This window comes from Scardinius erythrophthalmus (assembly GCF_964197995.2).
Source record: "Scardinius erythrophthalmus genome assembly, chromosome: 19".
NCBI classification, from domain to species: domain Eukaryota; kingdom Metazoa; phylum Chordata; class Actinopteri; order Cypriniformes; family Leuciscidae; genus Scardinius; species Scardinius erythrophthalmus.
The window spans coordinates 29944061-29971313 of NC_138239.1; the positions used below are offsets into that span (position 1 = coordinate 29944061).

The window sequence follows — 27253 nt, forward strand, 5'->3', positions numbered from 1 at the left end:
ATTTCTGCTCATATCTAACGTCTTTTTTACAAAGAAAGAGTACACTTGAAATATTGTTGAAATTGTAATTATTGTTGTAATTGTAACATTTTTAATAAAATAGCAAAACATATTTACAAGAGAGATGTAAGCGAAATCTTAAATGGTCAATATAAGTCTTCTTCTAAATACATCTTTTGTCCTTGCATTGTGGCTCAGTCAGTGTCACACCTGAAAGAATGGCTCATTAGGCAGAGTCATTATGCAGAGTGGGTGGGACATTGTAATCTAAGGTGTAAACTACTCCTCCCCCTCGCATATTGGCTTTCCAAGCAAAACCTGTTTTACACCATTTAAATCAATGTATTTTTTTGTGAACGATAAAGCAAGACTATTTTCACATAATTTTGAAGCTAGAACTCAAAGGGACAACATCCATTTGTCAAAAGTCTTGTGGACACATATTTAATATGTGTTTTGTGGTCTTAATTCAGCAACTTTCATTTTAATTTTTTCCAATAACCACGCACAAACATTATTCTCTTAAAAATACAAACATCTACATACAAGTTGCTCTCATATTATGGTAGCCCTGTTTGTGCTATATAGAGTGAATTTACACCTTTGCCATTAACATGTTTATAAATAACTGAAAAAAGCACAAATGTCAAGGCATGTCAGAACATCTCAAGGGCCCCAAAAACACCTTGGTCCCCAGAGGGTTAACAATCTTACATGTTCATGATGATAATATTATCATCTGAGCATATTTTTCTCATGATTATTTCTGCTGTTTCAAATGTGTTAAAATAAATACGCATTTACAGCAATCAGAGAAAACTAATGTTAGTTATCATATATATTTTTCTTCATATATATACATATCTTTGTTCAAGGGTCAAGAGCCCAAATAAAGCTGACAATAATCATGATTCTGGTGACTTTAAATGAAACATTCAATGAATCGTCAACACCAAAACCTGTTAATTCTCAATAAGAGCTTCTGTAGACGTCTGACAGAAATAAAGTCAATCTGGTTATTAATAACAAGTGAAAGCAGCATTTGAAAAAGACATTGAAAAAGAGGCATGATGTGATTGGCTGCCAAAAAACACCCGTTAATCTTTAAGTTTTCATGAATTAAGATTTAATTTATTTATTTGAATGTATTGCTTTATTTATTTTAGAGCATTTTATGGGATACCATATAAAATATACCTATAATTTTTTCATAAACACAAACTCTCCTCCACCCAGTGCTGTTCTAGAGTTACACATTGTGTGTTAAAATATACACAACATGTGTCAAAATACCATCAACACATGATGTGTGTTGTTTTTTTAACACATCTCTTTTTAGAGTGTGGCAGATATTTTTGTTTCATTTTTAAAATGTCATTGAATCTTCACAGGGTTCCTCGTCTTTGGAAGGAGTCTATTATTGTACCTGTGCCTAAGAATAAAGTACCAAAATCTTTAAATGAGTACACTTATTAGCACTTGCATCTCTGATAATGAAAACATTTGAAAGGATGAAGGATGCGCTTCTGACCACGGTATAGGCTAATCTATATCCACTTCAGTTTGCAGGTCAGGCAGGGGTGTTGATGATGCGATATGTACCCTATTAAACATGATTTTGGCACACCTTGAGGGCGCAAAAACTTTTGTACGTTTGGTTTTCATTGATTTTTCATCAGCCTTTAATTGTATCCAACCTCATATCCTAACAGAAAGGTTAAAGAGTGTTCATAATATTGATTTTGGATTGATATGTTGGCTGATGGATTTTTTAACCAATAGGTCTCAATGTGTGAAGCTAAATGGTGTTTTATCTGATGCACTTTTTTTGTCTACTGGGTCACCGCAAGGATGTGTTCTTTCACCTCTTTTATGTATGCTTTATACCAAAAAGTGAGTGTCGGACGCAACTAGTCATATCATTAAGTTTGCAGATGATTCAGTGATTGTTTCCCTCCTTAAAGGGGGGGTGAAATGCTATTTCATGCATACTGAGTTTTTTACACTGGTAAAGAGTTGGATTCCCATGCTAAACATGGACAAAGTTTCAAAAAATAAGTTGTACGTTTGAAGGTTCCGTTTGAAGGTTCCGGTTTGTCACAAGTTTCGGAAAGTTTTTTTCGAGTATGGCTCTGTCTTACGTAAGATAGAGCGGAATTTCCTTATATGGGTCCTAAGGGCACTTCTCCGGTAAGATCGCGGGCGCGCGCGCACTCGTAAAGCAGAGCAAGAGAGCGAAAGCAGTTCGCCATCAAAGCGCCCTGCCCGGCTTTTGGGAAGTCAATGTCACCAAAGAAGTGTGTTTTTGGTTGCCAGGGCAAGACAACCCTGCACAGATTCCCAAAGAACCCAGCGTTAAGGAACCCGTGGATGGAGTTTGTTTTCCTGAGCATAAACGGAGTTGTGTAAGACTGTTGTTCCCTGCATTTCGACGATGATTTTTTTATAAACCAAGCCCAGATCGACGGATTTGCAGATCGTCTAATGCTTAAGGATCGAGCAGTCACAATGATAAAGGTTCGCGGTCGTGCGTTGGAACGGTGAGTAAAACTGTTGAACAAATGTCTCTGTGTGTTGTTAGCTCGGCGGGTAAGCACAGCTAAGCTTCGCCCACACGGCCCGCCTCCAGCCGCTCGTTTTTTCCGGAAAGACTCGGTACAGTCTATCTTTAAATTAAAAATATAATAAAACAAAAGACTTTTTGGAGATATGAAGGATGCAATATTACTCTATAGGTACTCAAGATTAACAGGAGATTGAGTGAAAATGAGCATTTCACCCCCCCTTTAATAATGAGGATCCTGATCATGGTTCTGTATTGACAGATTTTACTGATTGGTGTAAATTGTTAATTTTGGATATGTGTATTTAAAACTAAAGAGATGATTGTAGATTTTAGGAAGAATCGTACAGCCATCTCTCCTGTGGTTTTTAAATGATCATGCTGTTGAGATTGTACATCAATTTAAATGCCTTGGTACTGTAATAGATGAAAAGTTGACCTTTGAGGTTCATGTGGATGCTGTGTGTAAGAAAGCCCACCAGCGTATGTATTTTATTACGGAAACTTTGTGGTTTTAACGTGGATAGTGCTTTTATGGAAATTTTTAATTCTTGTTTAATTGAGTCTGTTATTACTTTTTCATTTGTGTGTTGGTATGGATCACTTAATCTTACAAACAGAAATAGATTACAGGGTATTGTTAAAGTGTGTGGTAAGACTGTTGGCACCATGAATGATTTGAATAGTTTGTACAAAGCCAGGACTCTGAGGAAGGCCGAGTTAATGATGAGAGATTCCAGCCATCTTTTGCAGAATCTTTTTAAGTTGTTACCTTCTACTCGCAGATATTCTTTACCACTTTGTAGGACTAATAGATTTAAAAAGTATTTTGTACCAGCTGCCATTGTTTTTTTTATTAATATTTAGAGTAATTCATTAAGGAAGTTTTTTTTTTTATTATTTATTTATTATTTTTTTTATTGTATGGATTACTGCAGACTGTGAAACAAATTGCCCCTTGGGGATAACAAAGTTGACCTAACTTAATCTAAGTAAAATAATTGAAAATGTGGGGAAAATCTCTATATGAAATAAATGTTTTTTTTTTTGTTTTTTTTTTTTTTTCAAAACACTTCTCCTGTAATGCCTGATGACTGATGAGTTTGGAGAACAACTGACAAGAGATCAGAGACCAATGGGTGTCCAGCAACACATTTCGGTCCCTCATATACTACCATTCCTCCATACAGAATCTCTCCATATCCTTCAGTTTCCCAGGTCCATGTGTAACACTTCCCGTAGTATACTGAGAATTTTACATCAAGAAAAATAATAGATCTTTTTAAGGAAGTAAATAAAGGAAGCAAAATAGATAACACACACACACACAATTCATTCAAGCACCAAGTGTATATAGCGATTTTTAAAGCTTACAAAGACCAAATAAACCCAGCGTGTGTGTGTGTGTGTGTGTGTGTGTGTGTGTGTGTGTGTGTGTGTGTGTGTGTGTGTGTGTGTGTGTGTGTGTGTGTGTGTGTGTGTGTGTGTGTGTGTGTGTGTCATATGAGTGTGGAGTGAGGGCAAATAGTTTTTCAGTCCAGCATGTTGATGCAAAGTTCAAATTCAATCTCACCGATAAGGCAGATAAAGTCTGTGAGCAGCTTCATTAAGTCCGTGTCTATTTTAAATCCTCAAAGGTGAGCCATCCAATCCAAAAAACGCCAAGCTCCACAGTGAGACAGATAAAAAATCCAGCAACACATTTCTGTCCCAAAATCTAGTATACTCAAAAATCCCGGGGTTTGATATGAACGTGCAAACAATTGCCACCCCATGACGGTCTGTTCGCTCCTCATATACTACCATCTTCCTCTATAGGATGATGTGTCATTGCGCTATGCGAGGTCACCCTCTGAATCTCGCGAGAGTTCATTACAGGTTACAGACCTATACAAGTAAAAACAACATCCCATAAATACATTATAATGACTATCAATACATAGGTCAATCACATGTGATTGACCTATGTATTGATAGTCATTATAATGTATTTATGGGATGTTGTTTTTGAGTGGGCTAAACTGAAGAGGACAAGCACAAACATGTGCAGCAAAGCCTCATAGGGGGTAGATTATTTATATTGCAATATAAATAATCTACCCCCTATGAGGCTTTGCTACACATGTTTGTGCTTGTCCTCTTCAGTTCAGCCCACTCATTTTCTATAGGGTTTAGGTCAGGGGACTTGGATGCCCATTGCAGAAACTTCATTTTGTGCTCAGTGACCCATTTTATGTTGATTCTGAAGTTTGCTTTGGATCATTGTCCTGATGGATCATACAACCACGCCCCAGGGATAGATTTGAGGGATAGATTTTCTAGCAGAAGCGGTCAGGTATAGATTTTTTATCTGTTGGTATTTGATAGAATCCAGGATGTCCAGGACCTCCAGCAAAAAATAGGCCTATAACTTTAAAGATCTAGCAGTATAACTCTGGGCATGGGGTACTTTTTATCCCTTTGTGCACCAAAGCCACCTGGTGGGTTTGCTGCAATTTTTTTTTTTTTTTTTTTTTTTTACTTTCATCTGACCATAGAAGCCATCCCATTTGAAGTTCCAGTCATGCCTGACAACTGAATATGCTGGAGTTGTTTTTTTTTTTTTTTTTTTTTTTTTTTGGATGAACGAGGAGATTTTTTAAAAAACCCTCTCAAACAACATGTGGTGATGTAGGGGCTGTTTGTAGTCTTTGGCCACTTAAACTCTCCTCCTCGCCATGCATTAAGACAATATAGACCCGCGTCCTCTTCCAGGCAGATTTGTAACATCTTTAGTTGATTGGAACTTCTTAATTATTGCCCTGATGTTGGAAATGGGGAATTTTCAATGCTTTAGCTAAATAGCTAAAGCATTGAAAATTCCCCATTTCCAACATCAGGGCAATAATTAAGAATAATTACAGCCACTTTCTATTTTGTGAAGCTCAAAAGTCTTTTTCTGCACATCAGATTTATATTGTTTGGATTTACTCATCGTGATGAATTATAAAGGAATTTTTACATTTTTACAAAAATATTTATTTAAATTTTAAATAAATGCTGTTTTTTTTTTTTACTGTTTATTCACCAAAGATCCTAAAAAAGGTATCACAGGTTATATTATATCACAGGCAATGTTTCCAACATTGATAATAAATCAGCATATTATAATATTTTTTTAAGGATCATGTGACACTGAATACTGGAGTAATGGCTGATGAAAATTCAGCTTTGCATCACAGAAATAAATTATATTTTAAAGTATATCATTCTGTATTTTTGAATAAATAAATGCAGGCTTGATAAGCATAAGAGGTTTCGGTAACACTTTACTTGAAGGGGTGTGCATAAGACTGACATGACACCGTCATAATCATGCCATGACACATGTCATAAATATGAAGGAGGTCTTATGCATGTTTATGACAACTGTCATTAAGTGTCATTCGCTCAATTATGACATTTTTAATGCAAATATGACATTGTGTGAGATGTCTTTGTTATGGCAACTTGACATTACTAAGACAACACAACCTGTCATAAATATGTCATAAACATGACATAGCAGATTAATTATCAAACTTAAGAAACCACTTAGGCTTTAGGGGTTAACATTTCATTAAACTGTCATGTGGTTGGTTTTGACATTGGCTGTCATGAAGCCATTATAACATTTTAATGACAAATTAAATTTGTACCACTGTACTTGAGGTCAAGAAAAACATTCATGACACAGTTATAATGGCTTCATGACAGCCAATGTCAAAACTAACCACCTGACAGTTTAATGAAATGCTAACCCATAAAGCTAAGTGGTTTCTGAAGTTTGATAATTCATCTGCTATGTCATGTTTATGACAATTTATGTTGTCTTGGTAATGTCAAGTTGTCATGACAAAGACACTGACTGGTTATGATGTATTGGTTTATGTCAAGTTGTCATAACAAAGACATCTCAAACAATGTCATATTTGCATTAAAAATGTCATAATTGAGCGAATGACACTTAATGACAGTTGTCATAAAACATGCATAAGATCTCCTTCATATTTATGACATCTGCCATGTCATGATTATGAAGGTGTCATGTCAGTCTTATGCACACCCCTTCAAGTAAAGTGTTACCTGTATATATATACATACATACATACATGCACGCACGCACGCACAAACACACACACACACACACACACACACACACACACACACACACACACACACACACACACACACACACACACACACACACACAGAGAGAATAATGTATGGTAACTTTTGCCTATAACTTGAAACATCAATTTTACTGTGTAAAGCATTGACAAAAGAGTAAACCGTTTGCTCAGGACCAAACAAAAGTGTAAAAAGTTTCATGTTCCAAGGTCAAACCATTAGTGAAATAGCAGAAATGCAAACAAAAAGCTCCAGAAATCGTTTATCCATCTTCTCACGCTTCAGATTCCACTGAGGCTTGAAAAGCGAACCGATGCTCACAAAAGCCTAAAGGTAGGCCCACACACAAATTTGCTCAAACATATTTTAATTATCTCATTAAACCCTGAATAGTAGTCATAAAACATGCATTCTTTTTTCTCACAATGCAATGTCTTTACAGTATGTTACTGTAAAATATACAGCATGTTACTGTTTTATGAAAATGCAGTATAATGCTCTTAGAAATTACCTGTAAATGTACTGGAAAGTTTTACAGTGTGGACTCAACCTCAGGCTTATAGGTCCTTTTGGGTTGATTCTTTTTTTTTTGCTCACAAGGTCTGTCCTTGGGCATCATTCACAGTCTTGTTGGCCAGGCATCTTTACAGTATGGCAGCATGGGTATCAGCCTTCCCATAGTGTCAATACCATGATGCAGCATTGAGTTTCCTTGTAAATGGAACATCTCTGGGTTTTATATGTAATCTGTATTCTTGTAATGTAATTTGCTCCCATGGTTCTGATGCTTACTGACCCAAGGAAAACTTTTTGGTATTCTAGTCCCTACAGTAGATATGACTCATGGTCATATGGTTTCTCCACCAATGTACTGTGTAATTTTACCCAAAAATAATGGCATGCATGCCCAAAACACAAAGATGAAAAGTATTTAGATCCCATCATTTTAAGGTCAAAGTACGAGGGGTGTACATTGTTGGAGTACAATAATGGAAGTAGTAAACTCTGGTAGTATCACTCTGTTTTGTTGTTTCTTTATCACAATCTATAATTAAAGAAAATTATTAAAGCATGACGTTTGCAAAATGTTTTGGGGTTTAAATGTTACAGTGTTGAGAATCCGTGCAAAAATGTCCTTAACTAGCAAATAATATTGGCCACACCACATTGCATTATTATCTTGTTAATTTTATTCATAAATAAGTTAAATGGCAAAATGCTTTATGAGCCAAAGCATTTCCGAAAAAATATTGAAACATGAAAAACATGATTTTTTAATTACAAAATTGATTAAAATATATTGCATAAAACGATTCAAATGTAATTGTGATGAATAGGTACATGCAAATTTAAAACTATTTAAGGAGCTCTTTTGTATTACACTTATTTATAGTGACACATAACTCACAAATAGCACAGTTAGCAATAGTTTCCTGAGAATGTCACAGCTTTAATAAGTTCTGTAGCTATTTTCAGAAACCTGTCATGAGAACCTTTTGCATCTTTCCATAGTGTGCTGGCAGGTTATAATGGCACCATCTTTGCCTATGGCCAGACAGGAAGTGGGAAGACCTTTACAATCACTGGAGGTGCAGAGCATTATAATGACAGAGGGATCATTCCCAGAACTCTTTCTTACCTTTATCATCATATCAGCAAGGTCAGTATACATTTTCATATGTCATGCTGGAACCATGGTTTTAAATGGTGAAGGCTGGCAAATATTTATGCAAAGCATTCTGTTATTCCAACTGGTAGTAATATTTTAGTTTTTAGTTAATAATTGGTCTGTTTTTATGTACTTATTAAAATAGTTGTATATCTGTTTGCAGGATAGCAGTATGGTCTATACAACCCACATCTCTTACCTAGAAATCTACAATGAGGCCGGCTATGATCTGCTGAATCCCCAACATGAAGCATCTCGTCTGGAGGACTTACCGTCAGTCTCTGTTTTTGACCCTTGTTCTTTTTCAATTCTCATAATTGTTGATTAACTTAACTCTTCATTATATCAGATCTGATCTATCGTGATATGGGTCAAACTACTTTGAAAATAGACAATGCCCACTTCTGAGCACACAAGCTGAACTTTAAAGGAGTAATGGCACTTTAAATCCACTGTCACTGTTACTAGCAGTATTGCTTCTCACTTTTTCTCTCTCTTTTTGCTGTTACCTCTCTATGTTTATTCATCCATATCTTTGTTCATATTTATATTTCTGTGCAGTTCAAAAGAAAAGATGTTAACAGTAAATGAATACGTCCAACCGGCTAACTGAGCAATTTTTTTATTGATTTCATGTTAGTGTCAAAAAGAAAAGAAAAAGTTAAAATATATTGATTGATTTGGTATCCATCTCTGATTTGTTTTGATATTCAGTGATTAACAAACTAACAGACCTTGAATCCCTTGGGTGATTGATTATTTATTTATTTTTTTCAATAGAGGTACTTACTTTTTCATGTTTTTTAGTTTATCACTTAGCCTCATGTGAGCTCTTGTCACAACATATGACTTAGTTTTTGTTGTAACGCAGACACTTCTACAAAAAAGAAAGAAAGCATAATTTTAGATTATTAGTTATTAAACTCAACCCTTCCTTCTGGTTCTGTTCTCACTCTCACTCTGTTCTCACTCCACACTCTCATGAATGTTCGAGCTTCAGTACAAGTTTTAAGCATTGTAGACAGAATGCCACAGATGTTGAGCTTAAAACTTCTATTATATTAACATGTAAGGCAGTAAACCCAATAATGTTATCATGAGTGCAAGGATGCCGGAAAAAGACGTTTTCTGTCCACCCACAACAATTATGCCAAAAAAGCAAATGTGCATTGCATTGAGTAGTCCTGCTGAAAATACATGCCCAACTACATTACCAACTTTTGTTTTTGCAGCCATCACTTCACACATACACATAGGCATACACTTATGCATAACATGTTTCCAAACCCTTTTCCCCCTCAAACACCCTAGCCATGACCAACTAATATAAATCTTAGATTAACAAATAAAATTTGCTTAAGATCATTCTACTTAATCAATAATAATACGTTTTTGTGTTTGTCAACTGTCTTGTCCCTCTGTTGTCTGTCTATCACCTTGTCATGTCTTATATGTTATGTGTTACACTCTATTCGTGGTGTTATAATTCCCCCCCCCCTCCCTCATGTTCCCAGGGTCTTACTAAATTGGTTGAATGGTCACGCACTGTATATAAATCTGTCGTCAGTATTGTAATATATTGTGTATATAATTTGCTTTATTAAACAATAAAGTTGTCCTCCGAAGAGGGGGGGTGGTGGTGGGCCAAAAAAAAAAAAAAAAGAAAATACATGCCCATATTTTTCACATTATTTGTCCTCTGATTAAAGGATTATTTGTGCATGCGAGTGTGTTGAGTATGTCTCTGGCCCTGCAGTCTACACGGCTGAGGTTTATGATTTGATGAATACCTACTTCCCACACTCGCATTATACTCTGTATGCTTATCTTCTTAACATTTTGTCATTGATTTAGGAGGGTGACAATAATGGAAGACTCAGACCAGAACATTCACCTCAAGAACCTGTCGTTGCAACAGTCGGCTAGTGAAGAGGAAGCTTTGGATTTGCTTTTTTTAGGAGACACGAATCGTATGATTGCAGAGGTGAGTTTGTATGTAAACGTTGATTCAGCTCTCTATTGGCATCGTACTCTTTGGCCATGTTCAGTTCACGTAGTCATTGTTTAGGATTGACAACTGTTTTTGTAAGACATTTTTTTTAAAGAAACAAAAAACACATTTATATTTTCAATCATTCTAAGTGTGTACAAAATGTCTTTACATTTGGCAAATTTTACTTATTAGATATCTCCAAACCAATAGCAGAATTCCACCCATCCATCCATTCTCCAAATTGCTTTTCCTATGTAGGGTAATAACAGCAGTATGTACACAAAGAGAGCCACTTCACAGGCCAGTCTCGAAATGATTTATTGTTTTGCCTTATTGCTCACTTGAATTAAGCTGATTAGCTAATCATAGTAAAGGTCATTCTTGGTCAGCTGCTCTCTCACAGAGCTTGGTGAACGGAGCACAAATAGTGTAATAATTACATGTTGTAACTGTGTTACTTGCATTAAATATTTTTTAAGACATTAAACAGAAAATATTAATCACAGAAATGAACTTGTTATTTTTGATATCACTTATATAACATACAAAAAAAAAACATGGGCTGGGATCTCAGATAACAAGAAAAAAAAGCAAAACAACAACAGCAAAAATGCCTATTTACTCCTGTACTCTTAAAGGTGGTATCAGCGATTTTAGGCCCAAACATAAATGATCACATTCATCTAATATTTCGCAAGCTGCACGCCCCATAAGCATGCTGACAAAAAAACGCGTCTCTCTAGGTAGCCTAGGCTCTGAGATCTGCACACAAAAACAGTTGGTATCAACATCACTCAAAACCAAAATAAATAGTGTTCCAACCAATCATCAACAGGGGCGGGTGTTGTGAGGTTTTGCGCTCGTGCACGGCTGCCTATGACGGCTGCACGCGAAAACCTCACAAGACCCGCCCCTGTCGGTGATTGGTTGGAACACTATTTGTTTGGGTTTTGATTATTTGGCCAAACAGACTGAAAACAGCTGTTTTTGTGTGCAGATCTCAGAGCCTAGGCTACCTAGAGAGACGCGTTTTTTTGACAGCATGCTTATGGGGCGTGCAGCTAGCGAAATATTAGATGAATGTGATCATTTATGTTTGGGCCTGAAATCGCTGATACCACCTTTAAGTTAACAAAAAAGAGGAATAAAGTTACAATAAAAAAAAAAATAGACGGAAAACTAGACATCATGCGAAAGGTTTTCCCGGTGTCATTCATTTCCACGACTGAACTGTGCTGAACTATGCTGAACATGTGCGGTCTGTAACAATGAGTCAGCGGAGTTGGGATCCATGTGTGGTTTTATTAAAAGAAGCAATAGTGGTACAAAGAGTCAAGGGTCAATCATCAGCAACAGATATATCCAAGGCAACACAGGAGGCAGGTACAGTGTCAGGGCAGGCGTCAAACAATACAAATAGTATATCCAAGCAAACGAGGCAAAATTACTAGGGCAGGCAGCCAAGAGTCATGACAGTGAAAACAGTCCAGGGTCAAACACAAAACAAACAGATTACTAGGAGAACACTCAGAAATGTCAGCAGAGCAGGACAAGACTTTGCAAAGAAAGAAAAAGCTGAACAAATAGTCCAGGGAATGAGGATCAGGTGTGCAGGCAACCAGTACCAGATTCGGGGTAGTGGGAAATGGAGTTTGAGGGAGAAAGACAATACTCAGGTGAGGGAGCCATCTGGTGGTGAGCAGGAGGAACCACAGAGGCTTGATTCGTGACTGCATCCTACTCTTTGACCATGGACAATAATTGTACCATCATATTTTATTTTTCTATGAGTCCTGAGGCCTTGCTTTTCCCAAAAAATCTTAACCTTGGGATAGGCATTGCTCATTAAAACTACTAATTCAATATTAATTAATGAAATATTTATAATATACATCTGTTGTTTACAGGAATGTGTTTATATTGCAGACAGATTCTTTTTTTTTTTTTACTATTATTTGCTCCTTTCGATGTGCTATATTGTTAATTGCCTTTAAACGGTTGCATAACATTTGGAACGTTCCATGAAAAAGGTGTTCTATATTTAAAAGCAGTAAAGTTAAAAATACTTTATCTAGTGAGAGAAATATTAGATGTGTAAAATAAACTGCAGTGTTAACACAGTTAACAGTGTTTTGTGTTAACATAAAATGAACATACAAATGCATCAGTTCCATGCGATGGTCTGTTACAATGCTGGTCTTGTCCTTGATTGTATTTAACAATAAAAAAATAATAATAAAAAATCAAGCATCAGTGTAGTAGGTATCATTAAATAACAAAGAAGATATAGCGGAACTCAGATGTAGGTGGTATACTGAACACAGAAGGCAGATGAGAAACAACAGAACAGATATAAATATGGCAGGCAGAGGTAATGACAATAGATTTTGTCAGTAGATAAGAGAGAGAAAACACCTAAGATTGATGATGATGATGATGATGATGATGATGATGATGATGATGATGATGATGATGATGATAAGTATGTATGAAGGTAAGTATTCCAGCAAACAGTGGAAGGTAAGTATTCCAGAAAACAGTGGTAGGTTTTCTAGAGGTACGTTTTTAGAGGTAAGTTACAGAAACCCTCAAGTGCCACCACTACTGTGGTATCAGCTTCATGGACAACAGCTCCCAGTTACCAATTTCATATTTGGCCTTCGCAGTCGAAAGCTTTCAGGAGCTTTGAAGGACCTGCGCCTGGACACGACGACAACGCAGTCCTGAAGTGTCAACTAGTCTCTCCCCTGTGAAGTTTTCCTTCCCTTCCCTTTACCTCTGTACAGATAAAACGTTGTCGGGATAATTCTGGTTCACGTGGCTTCACGTAAGCGATAAATAATTCTGTATTATACATTTTAAGGCCAGACAAGTAGTTTGTTGAGGGTTGGTTTGTAAAGAAGGACTACACGCCTGCGCACATATATACTTAAACGTGCATACCTATAGACTGAACTCGTAATACGCATGTGCACGCAATCAGCGTTCTCACAGGTTCACGTTTTTAAAGTTTGCACAGAGAGAACTTAAGGGTTTTCTGTTAGAACGGTGTCGTGTTAGCGGCCCCAAAGTTAATAACGAATGATCGTTGTGACGGAAGTGAATCAATCAAATGAATTTCCTATTATCACTGTAAAGCTGTTTTGAAACAATCTATGTTGTTAAAAGCGCTATATAAATGAAGGTGACTTGAGTAGTAGGTACAAGAAAAATAGCTTAGGAGGAGTAAATCCAGTAGATCCAGCTTTGAAAAAACTGTTGCCCCTCGCAAGTTCTCCAGAGTTGCTGGGACATGAGAAAGTTGGAACATGAACTTAAATGTGATGTTAAGTGCTTGGTAATCAGTGCAGGGCCACCTGTCTTCTTGGACACAATGAAGAAGCTAGATACAGCAGGTGACTTGAATGGACAAATATTGCCTTGCTTTAATGTCTCACTGATATACTTCTTCATCGCTCATTGTTCAGGCGAGGACAGGGGATAAACTCTCCCAGATGACAAGGAAGCACCTGGAAGCCGGTCAATGGTTTTGTCACAATGAGGAGGAATTTTAGAGGTGCACTTGGGGCTAAACACATTCTGGAACTGGTGGTACTATTGTGGAATAGAGATGGATGACTTAATAAAAGGACTCTCAATGGTAGTGGTTCTGAGGTGATGGTTGGAGAGAGCTCGTCACCAGCTGAGAGGGAGGAAGGTGTTGAGCGAACTTTAGACAGCTATGGAAACATTGATTTCCCTGGCACAGATCTCGTTTGTGGACCAGGACAGCACAGGAGAATGTTTGATGAGCCAGGGACAGCCACGGATGAGGTCTAAGCCGGTAACTCTGCCTAGCACCAGCAAAGGAATGGTTTCAGAGTGTAGGGTGCTGGCCTGAAGGGTGATATGAGCAGTTTGGAAAGCATGGAAGCTTGACAGCATTATAATATGTACTGTAACATTTTCTTAGTGTAAGAGAGTTTGAGGTCTTTAACTTCTATCATTATATCCTAATGAGTTATTTAATGTTTACTCTCTCTCCAACACAGTGTGTTATTTTTAGATTCAGAAAATAAACTACTCAAAAGTCACCATATACTTAACAGACACCAATCATACAAGTTTCTTTGGGAGGATAATTTAATGCTGTAAGTCATCTTGAGTTTTCTCAGGTGTGCATGTGATTATACTTGTCATCAACAACATCTGAGGATAAGGATAAAGACTCCTTGCACTTTATTACAACAGACATATTTATTTAATATAATTTGACCATTTTATTGTTGTTTGCTGTAACAGTAATTCATTCATCCCTGGTCTCTATCTACATTTTCATTTTTTTGTAGACTCCCATGAACGAGGCTTCTACACGGTCACACTGCATCTTTACCATTCACCTGTGCAGCAAAGAGCTGGGCTCAGCCACGGTACGGTGCTCAAAGCTGCACCTTGTGGACCTGGCTGGGTCTGAAAGAGTGGGAAAGACAGGTGTGGGAGGTCAAATCCTAACAGAAGCTAAATATATTAACCTCTCCCTGCACTACTTGGAGCAGGTAGGAGGACTTTCTTTGTTACAGATGTTTTTTAAGGTGCACTATGGAATTTTGGTCTCTCCGACACAACCTCTGTTCGAAGCATAGGATCACAAGTTACTTGGAGAATTGTTTTATGTTTCATGTTGTGCATTCAGCTCTTTTGCAAATGGTTTGAGATTAACCCATAATCGCCTGTGATTTCCATATCTGAATAGATCTGCATTGATCTGGTCTGGAAATAAAACCAAACTGCAAAATAATAATATTATGTAGTGTAGCCTATATATAATTTGGAAAGCTGAGTATACTGATGCAAAATAAAAACACATTGCGTTATATGTATTTTTAATAATACACTTTACAGAGTCGTGACAGCAGGTATTTCAACGAATGCAACATGTGGCACTGTCGCTGATTCATGCTGAAAATTCGTTCATTATGTGCCAGTTTGTCTCATTTTTAGAATGATTATTTATTCCACGGTAAGAACAACATAGTTTTGTGATCTGTGGATAAACAGTTTATACAAAATTAAATGATGATAAGGATCAAATCGAGCTGTAAGGTTGTGTGTCTTTAGCGCTCCAAAGACGTTATAGCCTTTAAGTAGCTTTTAGAGCTCTTAAAACTTTCAAAACAAAATATATATTGTTCCAGAAAAAAGCTACTTTTTCCAATAATTAGATTAATCCGTTAATGTCCAATGGAAACTTAATCCACCTGTATATTCGAACGTCCTATTACCACACAAAGTCTTACACTTACATAGATTCAAATGTATAATACTTAGAATTTATAATACTATTTATAATAATGTCCATGTCTTAGATTAACCCGAGAGAAATATGAGTTAAAATATTAATTATTATTAATTATTTTATGTAACATTTTTAGTTTCAGGAATGCTAACCGTCTTTCAATAGGTTACCATCCAAGCTGCTGAAAGTGTCCCAATATCCACATGAGTAAAAGAATGATATCCTAAAACTACACTCAGTAATTTATTTTGTGACCTTTGTAACTTTGTCATCCACATAGTAGATAAATCAGTTATCCATGAACAACACGCATACTCAAGTTGACTTTGTACTAGGCCTGTAGCAAGAACCTTTAAACTTACTTTATTTAAAAAAAAAAAAAATAGCATATCTAGCTATAAATTTAATTTGAGCATTAACTTTTCCTAAAACTTTCCAGTCCGTACTTACACCACTTAAATTATTATCCAGAACACAACCAAGATAATTGGCTGATGTTCTTTTTACAAGTACACAACCATCAACTTTAACTACTAAATCATCTACCTTCCTTAACTTATATTTACACCCAAAGAGAATAGATTCTGTTTTACCCAGATGTAATAAAAGCATATTTTCAGACAGCCAGTCCTTCACCTTAACAAGCTCCTCACTTAACTTCTCCTGTATTCTATTTGTCTCCTTATCTGCAACTACTAGGGCAGCATCATCTGTGTAAAACATATTACACTCACACACCTCTTGTGTGTGCATATATATATATATATATATATATATATATATATATATATATATATATATATATATATATATATATATATATATATATATATGCACATATTAGCAAGACATAACGTAAATACATAAGGATGGACAGCGTGAACTGTAAACATAAAATTTGTCAAGTCCGACCGAACAACTCAAAATAATCAATATTCTAAGCTTACCTTAGAGAATTGGGGCAAAACACAGTTTTTATCACTGATTTTTCATGTATTTACTCAATAATAAAATTTTGTTCATTTTTACCTGAATCTTCCATGGTGTACTCTTAACCAAAAATTATGACTTGAAAAATATTATAATTTAAATAATTGTGAATACACTGTTTATATTGACATGACCTTTCTTTGTTTTAAAAGGAGTTTGAATCATATTATAGAAATTACAATTTGGTGGTCTCCATTTCCTTTCTGGTTTAGGTCATCATAGCCCTGTCGGAGAAGCATAGGTCCCACATCCCCTACCGCAACTCCATGATGACCTCTGTGCTTAGAGACAGTTTGGGTGGTAACTGCATGACCACCATGATCGCTACTGTGTCTGTGGAGAGGAGGAACATTGCTGTACATCTCTTAACCTCAATTTAAAAAAAAATAAAAATTAGCATGAAAGGCAATATTATTATTTTTAAATCTTCACATCACTCATTGCACATGATTTCTCTCCTACCCTCCCTCCTCCTTCCCTCTCAGGAGTCTATGTCCACCTGTCGTTTTGCTCAGAGAGTGGCTTTGATTAAGAATGATGCTTTGCTTAATGAAGAACTGGATCCTGCTCTGGTGAGTCTTACATTATCATTTGACCTTATTTATTTCTTTAAAGGTAGTGTAATTTTACATATGTTAGAGTATTTTATTGTATCCCAGTATAACGGGCAGGGGTAAATATAAATAAGACATTCGAAGGTTGAATTCCTGGAATTGCTGGAACCATATTGTGTTTGTACTGATATTCCTCTTCTTCCTCTTCTCCTTCTCTTCTTCTTTTTTTCTGTCATAAAAGTGTATGGGTGTTGAGGTGCAGTCACATTTACCATCGTTCTCCAAAATGTTGCGGGTAAATTCCAGTCATTTCAATAGGAATCCACAGGAGAGTAGCAAAAAGAGGAAAAAAAAAAAAAAAACAGATCTGAGCAAGCTAAATCTCCTTCTCTGTCTGTTTGTTTTTTGATAGGAAGACCAACTGTATCTCTTCATCTAGACCTAAAATCTAAAATTTCAAAATTAAAAATGCAAGTTAATTCTTCTAAATCTCTCAGGTTTTAATTCATTCCAAGGAAGAATTGGAAGATGTTTTCACTTTTCTCCAAGCAAATACAAGCATTCAATGCAATACTTAAAAGATCTGTCAATATTCCTCATGTCTCGCCAAACCTTTATGGCATTCTTCCTTTTTCAAACAAAAGCATACAATGACTAAAATTCAAAAAGAACACAAAAGCATCCTAAGTGTATTTCTGATGCCACTTGGCATCCAGTCATAGAAATAGCTGTCATTAGTGTGGTGGCAAACAAAATTATATCTTTGTGGGGATAGTCCCTTTAGTATAAGCAAGCAAGTAAAGATTTTTATCTGAAGCCGGGCTGAATTAATAAACACTGTTATTGCACTCCTGACATTAAATCAGACCTTCAGTCACCTCAGTAAAAACAAGATATATTATAGATTTTCAGAATAGAAAAAGACTTATCTCAAGAAATATATTTCGCTGTAACTTCCGCTGGTCGTATCATCATCAAATTTCTTTGATTTTCGACATACATCATCAGATTGATCCTAATAATATATATGTGGAATAATATGAAACTGCTTTTCACAATTATCTCCACTAAAGCTGGAAAAACATAGAACTACAGTTGTCACTGGCCTCACTGTTTTAATGGATCCAGTTATCCAGCCGCTAAACACTTCCACAATAAACTCCACGATGGTGCAATTTATGAAGTTTAATCATGAAAAGTGTGAAACTACAAAGAGAAAAATACACAAACATGAATTTCACAAAATAGATAGATCTTTAAATAAATGAGCATTCTCAAGCACACAAGGCAAAGAACCAACAACAATACAGTTGAATCAACAGCATAGATTAATACTTTGCAAACTTGAGTAGAAAAAATGTAACAAACATGCTGAATTAAGTGCTACATTACATAACACAACAATAAAGAACTAAATGCTCACTTAACAAAATCAAACAGTCACTTACAGATATTGCATTTCAAAGGGCTTTGATAAGCAAGATGAAGATGGATGTCTGCAACCACATGGAGTACCTTGCACAACTAAACCACTGAAGGAATATGGCCTACTTCCTCTTTAAAACAGGAAACCATTGGAAAACTAAGGAAAACCCCAAAATAAGTATCAAAATAAAAGTCCTTGTTGAAACCGAAGTTTAAAGTCCAGCACACTCCCCTCCTGGGGTATGTAAAGACCTCACTTTAGTTTTTTTTTGTACTCCAATATCTTAGGGGGAGTAAAGCAGAACCACTTCTGATATAGGGCGAATAAAGTTTTTCTGCATGCCTTCTCTGATAAATTTCAGCTCCACTTTCCTCACAAGACTATCTTTACTAGGTAGTGTTTTTGCAATGATAGCCATAGGCCACTGATTTCTCTCTGCTTGGCCATCTTTCATCAACACAATGTCTCCTTCCTTGAGACAAGACTTCTTGTCTTGCCACTTCTGCCTACTCTGTAGAGTGGTAAGATACTCACGGCGCCATCTTGTCCAAAATGTTTCTGCAAGATTTTGAACTCTTTTCCACTCAGCTTTGAAAAGATCTTTATCTGTAAACTCACCAAGAGGCGGAGGGATCGAACAGGTTTTCTGGGTCAGCAGAATAGCAGGGGTGAGTATTAAAGGAACTTCAGAATCTGAAGATACTGGCACAAGAGGGCGTGCATTAATGATAGCAGAAACTTCAGCCATGAGGGTTACAAGAACGTCGTGTGTGAGATGCAGGGACTTTCTTTCAAGCAACATACAGTCAAGAATACGTCGGGCTATACCCACCATCCTTTCCCAAGCACCTCCCATATGTGACGCATGGGGAGGGTTGAATATCCATGTACAAGCATGTTGTTGTAGATACCTCTAAAGATCAGAGCCTGAAGTTTCCTTATTCATCTTGAGCTCCTGCACTGCTCCAATAAAGTTTGTGCCACAATCAGAGCGTATCTACTTAGCAGGTCCCCTTATTGCAAAAAAAACGTCTCAGAGCATTAATGAATCCGCTTGAGCTCAATGTCTCTACAACTTCAATGTGCACTGCTCTTGTGCACATACAAAAGAAAATGACTGCCCATCTTTTGGAATTGGAGCAGCCTCCTCTGGTGCGGCGAGAAACAACCTGCCATGGTCCAAATACATCGACTCCTACATATGTGAAAGGTGGAGCCACTTAAAGTCTTTCTGCAGGCAAATCTGCCATCTGTTGGAGCTCTGTAGGACGACGAAGCTTTCTACATGTCACACACTTGTTAAGTAGACTTCCAATGCATCTTTTGGCACTCATCAGCCAATACCCTGCTGCTCGTATTGCTCCCTCAGTAAAATGCCTTCCTTGATGCTTGATTGCTTGATGGTAGTGTCGAACAAGCAAAGTTGCTACGTGATGTTTCCCAGGAATGATCACAGGATTGCACTCTTCCTTCTCAAGACCTGCCTGAGCAATACGGCCTCCAACACGCAGAATACCTTTGTCATCCAGAATAGGATGAAGTTTCCGTATACTACTTTTAGGTGAGAGATTGCATCCTGCTTTTATATCACTTAGCTCTTCTGGATAGGCTACATTTTGAACGCTCTTTAGGATAACAATCCTGGCTTTTTCCAACTCTTCATTTGTAGGACTGTTACTACAGAGATGCCATCCACTACATCTTGGCTCCTTTGTTGAATGGGAGAATGACTTGGAGATGTGGCTTAAACAAGCGATCGTTCTGATTAGCTTACTCAAGCTGGAGAAGCGTTCAAAACGCTCAGGAGTCAGGAACTGATTAGACACTGCAGTTAGACATGAAATCACTTGTGGTCGGATTTCTAGATCTACTTCAAGATCAACAAGGTCATAATCCTCTTGAAGCAAGGCGTTTAAGGTTGGAGATTTCAAAAGGAAATCTGGCCCTGTAAGCCAAGTTGTACTACTGAGACAATCAGCTAATACAGATCTAGACCCATGGTCTGCAGGATTGACATCTGATGGAACATAGTTCCATTGGCTAGGAGTAGATGACTGAAGAATTCGTTGGATTCTGTTGTTCACATACACATAAAAGCGTTTTGTTTGATTATGAATATACCCAAGAACAACCTTACTATCTGTGTAGAACTGGATACTATTGAACTGCAAGTCTATTTCTTCTACAACCATGTCTGCGATCTCAACTGCTAGAACTGCTGCACAGAGTTCTAATCTCGGAACAGTCAGATCTGGCTGTGGTGCCAGCTTTGTCTTTCCAAACACAAAGCCAGTATCTGCTTGGCCATTTCGAGATGTGGATCGCAGATAAGCTACAGCTGCAACAGCTTTCACGGATGCATCTGCAAATATACACAATTCCCTTGTCTGAACCTCAGAAGTAGGAAAAGATGAGTAAGTTCGTGGTATCTTTAGATCTTGCAAACTTTGTAAGGAGTTCCTCCATCTGATCCATTCTGGCTTTATGTCATCTGGTAATGGAGAATCCCAGTCTTCAGCCTGAATTGAGAGTTCCCGAAGCAACAGCCTGCCTTTGATGGTAACAGGAGCAATGAAACCACATGGATCATATAAGCTGTTTACGGTTGACAGTACACCTCGCCTTGTGAATGGCTTCTTATCGTCAACAGCTTGGAAAGTAAATGTATCTGATGCTAAGTTCCATGACACTCCTAGGCTACGCTGGACTGGAGTATCTTCAAAGAAGAGGTCAACATCTTTGATATCCACAGCCCGATCTTCAGGGTGAAATGCCTCAATCACTGCAGGTCGATTAGAGATTATTTTATGTAGCCTAAGGTTTGCTACTGCAAGCATGTCTTGAGTTTGCTTCAGAGCACTAATTGCTGTGGTTTCATTGGGGAAGGATTTCAGAGCATCATCAACATAGAAATTATGTTCAACGAACTCTTTAACTTCACTGTCAAAGTTCTTTTCTTCCTCTTTGGCCGCTCTATGCAAACCATATATGGCAACAGCAGGAGAGGGACGATTGCCGAACACATGTACACACATTCTGTATTCCACTATTTCTTTACCAGGGTCATTGTCTTGATACCAGAGAAAGCGCAGGAAATCTCTGTGATCCTTTCTGACTAAAAAACAGTGGAACATATGCTGAATGTCAGCGGTAATTGCCACCGGCTCCTTACGAAATCTTAGCAACACTCCCAGGAGGGTATTGTTGAGATCTGGCCCCTTAAGTAGGATATCATTCAATGAGACTCCATTATAAGGTGCACTGGAGTCGAAGACCACACGGATCTTGTTTGGCTTCTTCGGATGATAAACACCAAACAAAGGCAGATACCAGCACTCTTGGTCTTTCCTGAGTGGGGGAGCAATTTCTGCATGTCCGTTAGAGAACATGTTGTCCATAAACTCAAGAAAGTGAGCTTTCATCTGAGGAGCTTTCATCTGAGGACGTTTGTCCAAAGTATGACGAAGTGAGGATAGACGGTTGTAAGCATACTCTCTGTTATTTGGAAGCCTTCTTCTGGGAACTTGAAATGGCAAAGGAGCCACCCAGCCATTGGATTCATCCTGATAGAACTCTTTGTCCATTAAGCGTAGAAACCTGTCATCGTCCGCTGACAGTGCAAGCTTGTGATCTCTGGATGTACAAACAAAGATTGTTTGACCTAGCTTCTCGCTTGCACTTCACGAGTTCACACTTACATATAATTTGAAGGGGTAAAGTTTAATGCGTATTTGGCGTGCTGTCCGGAGGGAGGGCTCCGAGCTCGGAGTTCGGCCCGAACCCAGAGTACTCCCCCCGTATGTAAGTGCTTAGGACTAGAAGCGTGGAGAAGGGGTGGTGGAGGGATGCTGCAAAAACTGTCAATGGAATGAGGTGAGACTGCTGAGTATATATACACACCTCTTACCATTGATTGCTGAGTGCTCTCCACCTGTGTTAATTATCTGAACGTGCTCCTCCCTAACCTTGTTAATAAAACATCATTTCACAAGTTCACACTTACATATAATTTGAAGGGGTAAAGTTTAATGCGTATTTGGCGTGCTGTCCGGAGGGAGGGCTCCGAGCTCGGAGTTCGGCCCGAACCCAGAGTACTCCCCCCAAAGGCTAAAGAGCAGAGGACAGCCGCCGGACTAAAGACCCCCCAAATGAGTGCCGAGTTTGGCGGGCTGGCATCTCAAGAAGGGGCCTGGATGCTTGAGCGGGGAGGCCCGTAATGGTGGCCCACTGCCTGGACTGACGTCCCCTGTTGGTCTGCGAATGGGGAGCGGTTGTAGTTTACAGTGACCGATCGGGAGGATTTGCGCTTTTCCGCTAAGCCCAAATGCTCGCTAGCTAGACAGAGAGAAAACAGAAAGGAGGAAAAATTAGAGCTTGCCCAAGAGATTCTCTCACACTGCATCGCTGGATGAAAGAGAAAACGTAAGTGCTCTACCGGGAAGATTCTCACTCCGTCCGCTGTGAGACCAATGCTCGCTTGACAGAAAGAGGAAACAGGAAAATTAGTGCTTGCCCAGGAGATTTTCTTACACTGCATCCGCTGTGAGACCAAATGCTCGCTGGATGAAAGAGAAAACGTAAGTGCTCTACTGGGAAAGTTCTCACTCCGTCCGCTGTGAGACCAATGCTCGCTGGACGGAAAGGAAACAGGAAAAGGAAACAGGAAAATGAGTGCTTGCCCAGGAGATTTTCTCACACTGCATCGCTGGATGAAAGAGAAAACATAAGTGCTCTACTGGGAAAGTTCTCACTCCGTCCACTGGGAGACCAATGCTCGCTGGACGGAAAGAGGAGACCGGAAAATGAGTGCTTGCCCAGGAGATTTTCTCACACTGCATCGCTTGATGAAAGAGAAAACGTAAGTGCTCTACTGGGAAAGTTTTCACTCCGTCCGCTGTGAGACCAATGCTCGCTGGACGGAAAGGAAACAGGAAAAGGAAGCAGGAAAATGAGTGCTTGCCCAGGAGTTTCTCACACTGCATCGCTGGATGAAAGAGAAAACATAAGTGCTCTACTGGGAAAGAGCTCACTCCGTCCACTGGGAGACCAATGCTCGCTGGACGGAAAGAGGAAACAGGAAAATGAGTGCTTGCCCGGGAGATTCTCACACTGCATCCGCTGTGAGACCAAATGCTCGCTGGATGAAAGAGAAAACGTAAGTGCTCTACTGGGAAAGTTCTCACTCCGTCCGCTGTGAGACCAATGCTCGCTGGACGGAAAGGAAACAGGAAAAGGAAACAGGAAAATGAGTGCTTGCCCAAGAGATTTTCTCACACTGCATCGCTGGATGAAAGAGAAAACATAAGTGCTCTACTGGGAAAGTTCTCACTCCGTCCACTGTGAGACCAATGCTCGCTGGACGGAAAGAGGAGACCGGAAAATGAGTGCTTGCCCAGGAGATTTTCTCACAATGCATCGCTTGATGAAAGAGAAAACGTAAGTGCTCTACTGGGAAAGTTCTCACTCCGTCCGCTGTGAGACCAATGCTCGCTGGACGGAAAGGAAACAGGAAAAGGAAACAGGAAAATGAGTGCTTGCCCAGGAGATTTTCTCACACTGCATCGCTGGATGAAAGAGAAAACATAAGTGCTCTACTGGGAAAGAGCTCACTCCGTCCACTGGGAGACCAATGCTCGCTGGACGGAAAGAGGAAACAGGAAAATGAGTGCTTGCCCGGGAGATTCTCACACTGCATCCGCTGTGAGACCAAATGCTCGCTGGATGAAGGAGAAAACGTAAGTGCTCTACCGGGAAAGTTCTCACTCCGTCCACTGAGAGACCAATGCTCGCTGGACAGAAAGAGGAGACAGGAAAGAAGAGAAAGAGGGGATAGAGTGCTCTTTAATAGAGAAGTACTACAGAAGAGACATCACTGCTGCGGCAGAAGAAAAAATTAGCTGGAGAAACAGAGCTCCTGTGGGAGCAAAGGAGACATCACTGCTGTGAAAGTGGAGAAGATTAGCTAGAGTAAAAGAGCTCCAGTGGGAGCATAGGAGACATCACTGCTGTGGCAGTGGAGAAGATTAGCCAGAGTAAAAGAGCTCCTGTGGGAGCATAGGAGACATCACTGCTGTGGCAGTGGAGAAGATTAGCCAGAGTAAAAGAGCTCCAGTAGGAGCAGAGGAGACACTGCTGTGGCAGTGGAGACATTAGCCAGAGTAAAAGAGCTCCAGTGGGAGCATAGGAGACATCACTGCTGTGGCAGTGGAAAAGATTAGTCAGAGTAAAAGAGCTCCAGTGGGAGCATAGGAGACATCACTGCTGTGGCAGTGGAGACATTAGCCAGAGTAAACGAGCTCCAGTAGGAGCAGAGGAGACATCACTGCTGTGGCAGTGGAGACATTAGCCAGAGTAAAAGAGCTCCAGTGGCAGCATAGGAGACATCACTGCTGTGGCAGTGGAAAAGATTAGCCAGAGTAAAAGAGCTCCAGTGGGAGCAGAGGAGACATCACTGCTGTGGCAGTGGAGACATTAGCCAGAGTAAAAGAGCTCCAGTCGGAGCATAGGAGACATCACTGCTGTCAAGTCAAGTCAAGTCATCTTCATTTATATAGCGCTTTTAACAATGTAGATTGTCTCAAAGCAGCTTTACAGAGATAAGCGTATAATTTAAGGTAACAGAGATTGTTTCGGCTTTACAGCAGAGTTAAGTTATTTCCATCTAAAGTTAGTTTTAATTGATTTGGTTCCGTCGCAATGATCATTTGTTATTAAATTAGGGGCCGCTAAGACGACACCATTCTCTCTACACAGACTTTAAACGCGAACCTGTGAGAAACGCTGATGGCGTTCACATGCGCATTTAGAATGGGTTCTATAGTTATGTGCGTTAGAATATACGCAGGTTTGGAATTCCCTACAAGCCAAGCCTAAACAAAATACTTGTCTTTCCTTATAAATTTTGATAAGGAATTTTATTTTATTTGTTGCTTTGGGGTAGGACCGCAAGACGAATTTTCCCGACAACGCCTTATCTGTAGAGTGGTAGTGGGATCCTCCATAGGGAGAGACTAGTTGGCACTTCAGCACTGCGTTGTCATCGGTCCAGGTGAAGGTCCTTCGTCAGATCTGGATACGGCCTGGATCCGGCAGGCTGCAGGAAAAACCTTGGGATAAACACAGACACTAAAATTAGCGTAGATGCCATTCTTCTCGTGATGTAACGAGTACATCAGGATTTTTGGGAAGTGTTCCCGGTTCCGGCTGACCTAATCTATGCAGCATAACATTAAATTATAGAAGTCTATAATGTATTATGTGAAAGCTAGGTCAAAGAGATGTGTCTTTAATCTGGCTTTGAACTGACAGAGTGTGTCTGCTTCCCGGACAATGGTAGGAAGACTGTTCCAGAGTTTTGGTGCTAAATAGGAAAAGGATCTACCGCCAGCAGTCGATTTTGATATTCTAGGTATAATCAACTGGCCGGAATTTTGAGATCGTAATAGACGTGACGGACTATAATGCGTTAAGAGCTCGCTCAAGTACTGCGGAGCTAAACCATTCAGTGCTTTGTAAGTAATCAGCAATATTTTAAAATTTATGCGATGTTTAATAGGGAGCCAGTGCAGTTTTGACAGAACCGGGCTAATATGGTCATACTTCCTGGTTCTGGTAAGAACTCGAGCTGCTGCGTTTTGGACCAGCTGTAGTTTGTTTATTAAGCGTGCAGGGCAACCACCCAGTAGAGCATTACAATAATCTAGCCTTGAGGTCATGAACGCATGAACTAATTGTTCCGCATTTGTCAATGAGAGCATATGACGTAATTTAGATATATTTTTAAGATGGAAAAATGCAGTTTTACAGATACTAGACACGTGACTTTCAAATGAAAGATTGGTATCAAAGAGCACACCCAGGTTCCTAACCGACGACGAAGACTTAACAGAGCAGCCATCAAGTGTTAGACAGTATTGTAGATTATTACGTGAGGAAGTTTTTTGTCCAATAATTAGAAACTCTGTTTTTTCAGAATTTAGAAGTAGGAAATTACAAGTCATCCAATTTTTTATATCCGCTATGCATTCCGTTAATTTTGTGAATTGATAAGTTTCGTTAGGTTTTGAAGAAATATAGAGCTGAGTATCGTCAGCATAACAGTGAAAGCTAATTCCATGTTTCCTAATGATATCTCCTAAGGGTAGCATGTACAGAGTGAACAGCAGCGGTCCTAATACTGAGCCTTGTGGTACGCCATACTTAACCTGTGATCGATGAGACATCTCATCATTTACTGCTACAAACTGATAACGGTCAGATAAGTATGATTTAAACCATGCTAGTGCATTTCCTGTAATGCCAACATAATGTTCTAATCTATTTAAAAGAACGTTGTGGTCGATGGTGTCAAATGCAGCGCTAAGATCGAGTAACACTAATAGAGAGATACAACCACGATCGGATGATAAGAGCAAATCATTTGTGACTCTAACGAGAGCTGTTTCGGTACTATGGTACGGTCTAAATCCGGACTGGAAATCCTCGCAGATATCATTTCTTTCAAGAAAGGAACACAGTTGTGAGGATACTGCCTTTTCTAATATCTTTGACAGAAAAGGTAGATTCGAGATCGGCCTGTAATTGACTAATTCTGAAGGATCAAGTTGCGTTTTTTTAACAAGCGGTTTAATCAAA

At 38.8% G+C, this 27253-nt stretch overlaps 1 protein-coding gene across 1 annotated transcript in view; it reads left to right on the forward strand.

Moving 5' to 3' along the window:
- kif6 (kinesin family member 6) overlaps positions 1–17632 on the forward strand; it is a gene marked incomplete at both ends in the record, with an annotated part of 62173 nt that extends 44541 nt beyond the window's left edge. The window contains 7 exons of the mRNA XM_081347844.1: positions 8225–8372; positions 8545–8654; positions 10236–10365; positions 14703–14909; positions 16852–16995; positions 17125–17211; positions 17606–17632. Of these exons, the coding sequence (XP_081203970.1) occupies positions 8225–8372; positions 8545–8654; positions 10236–10365; positions 14703–14909; positions 16852–16995; positions 17125–17211; positions 17606–17632 (853 nt within the window). The remainder of the gene's footprint in view (positions 1–8224; positions 8373–8544; positions 8655–10235; positions 10366–14702; positions 14910–16851; positions 16996–17124; positions 17212–17605) is intronic.
- Positions 17633–27253: the final 9621 nt, after the last annotated feature.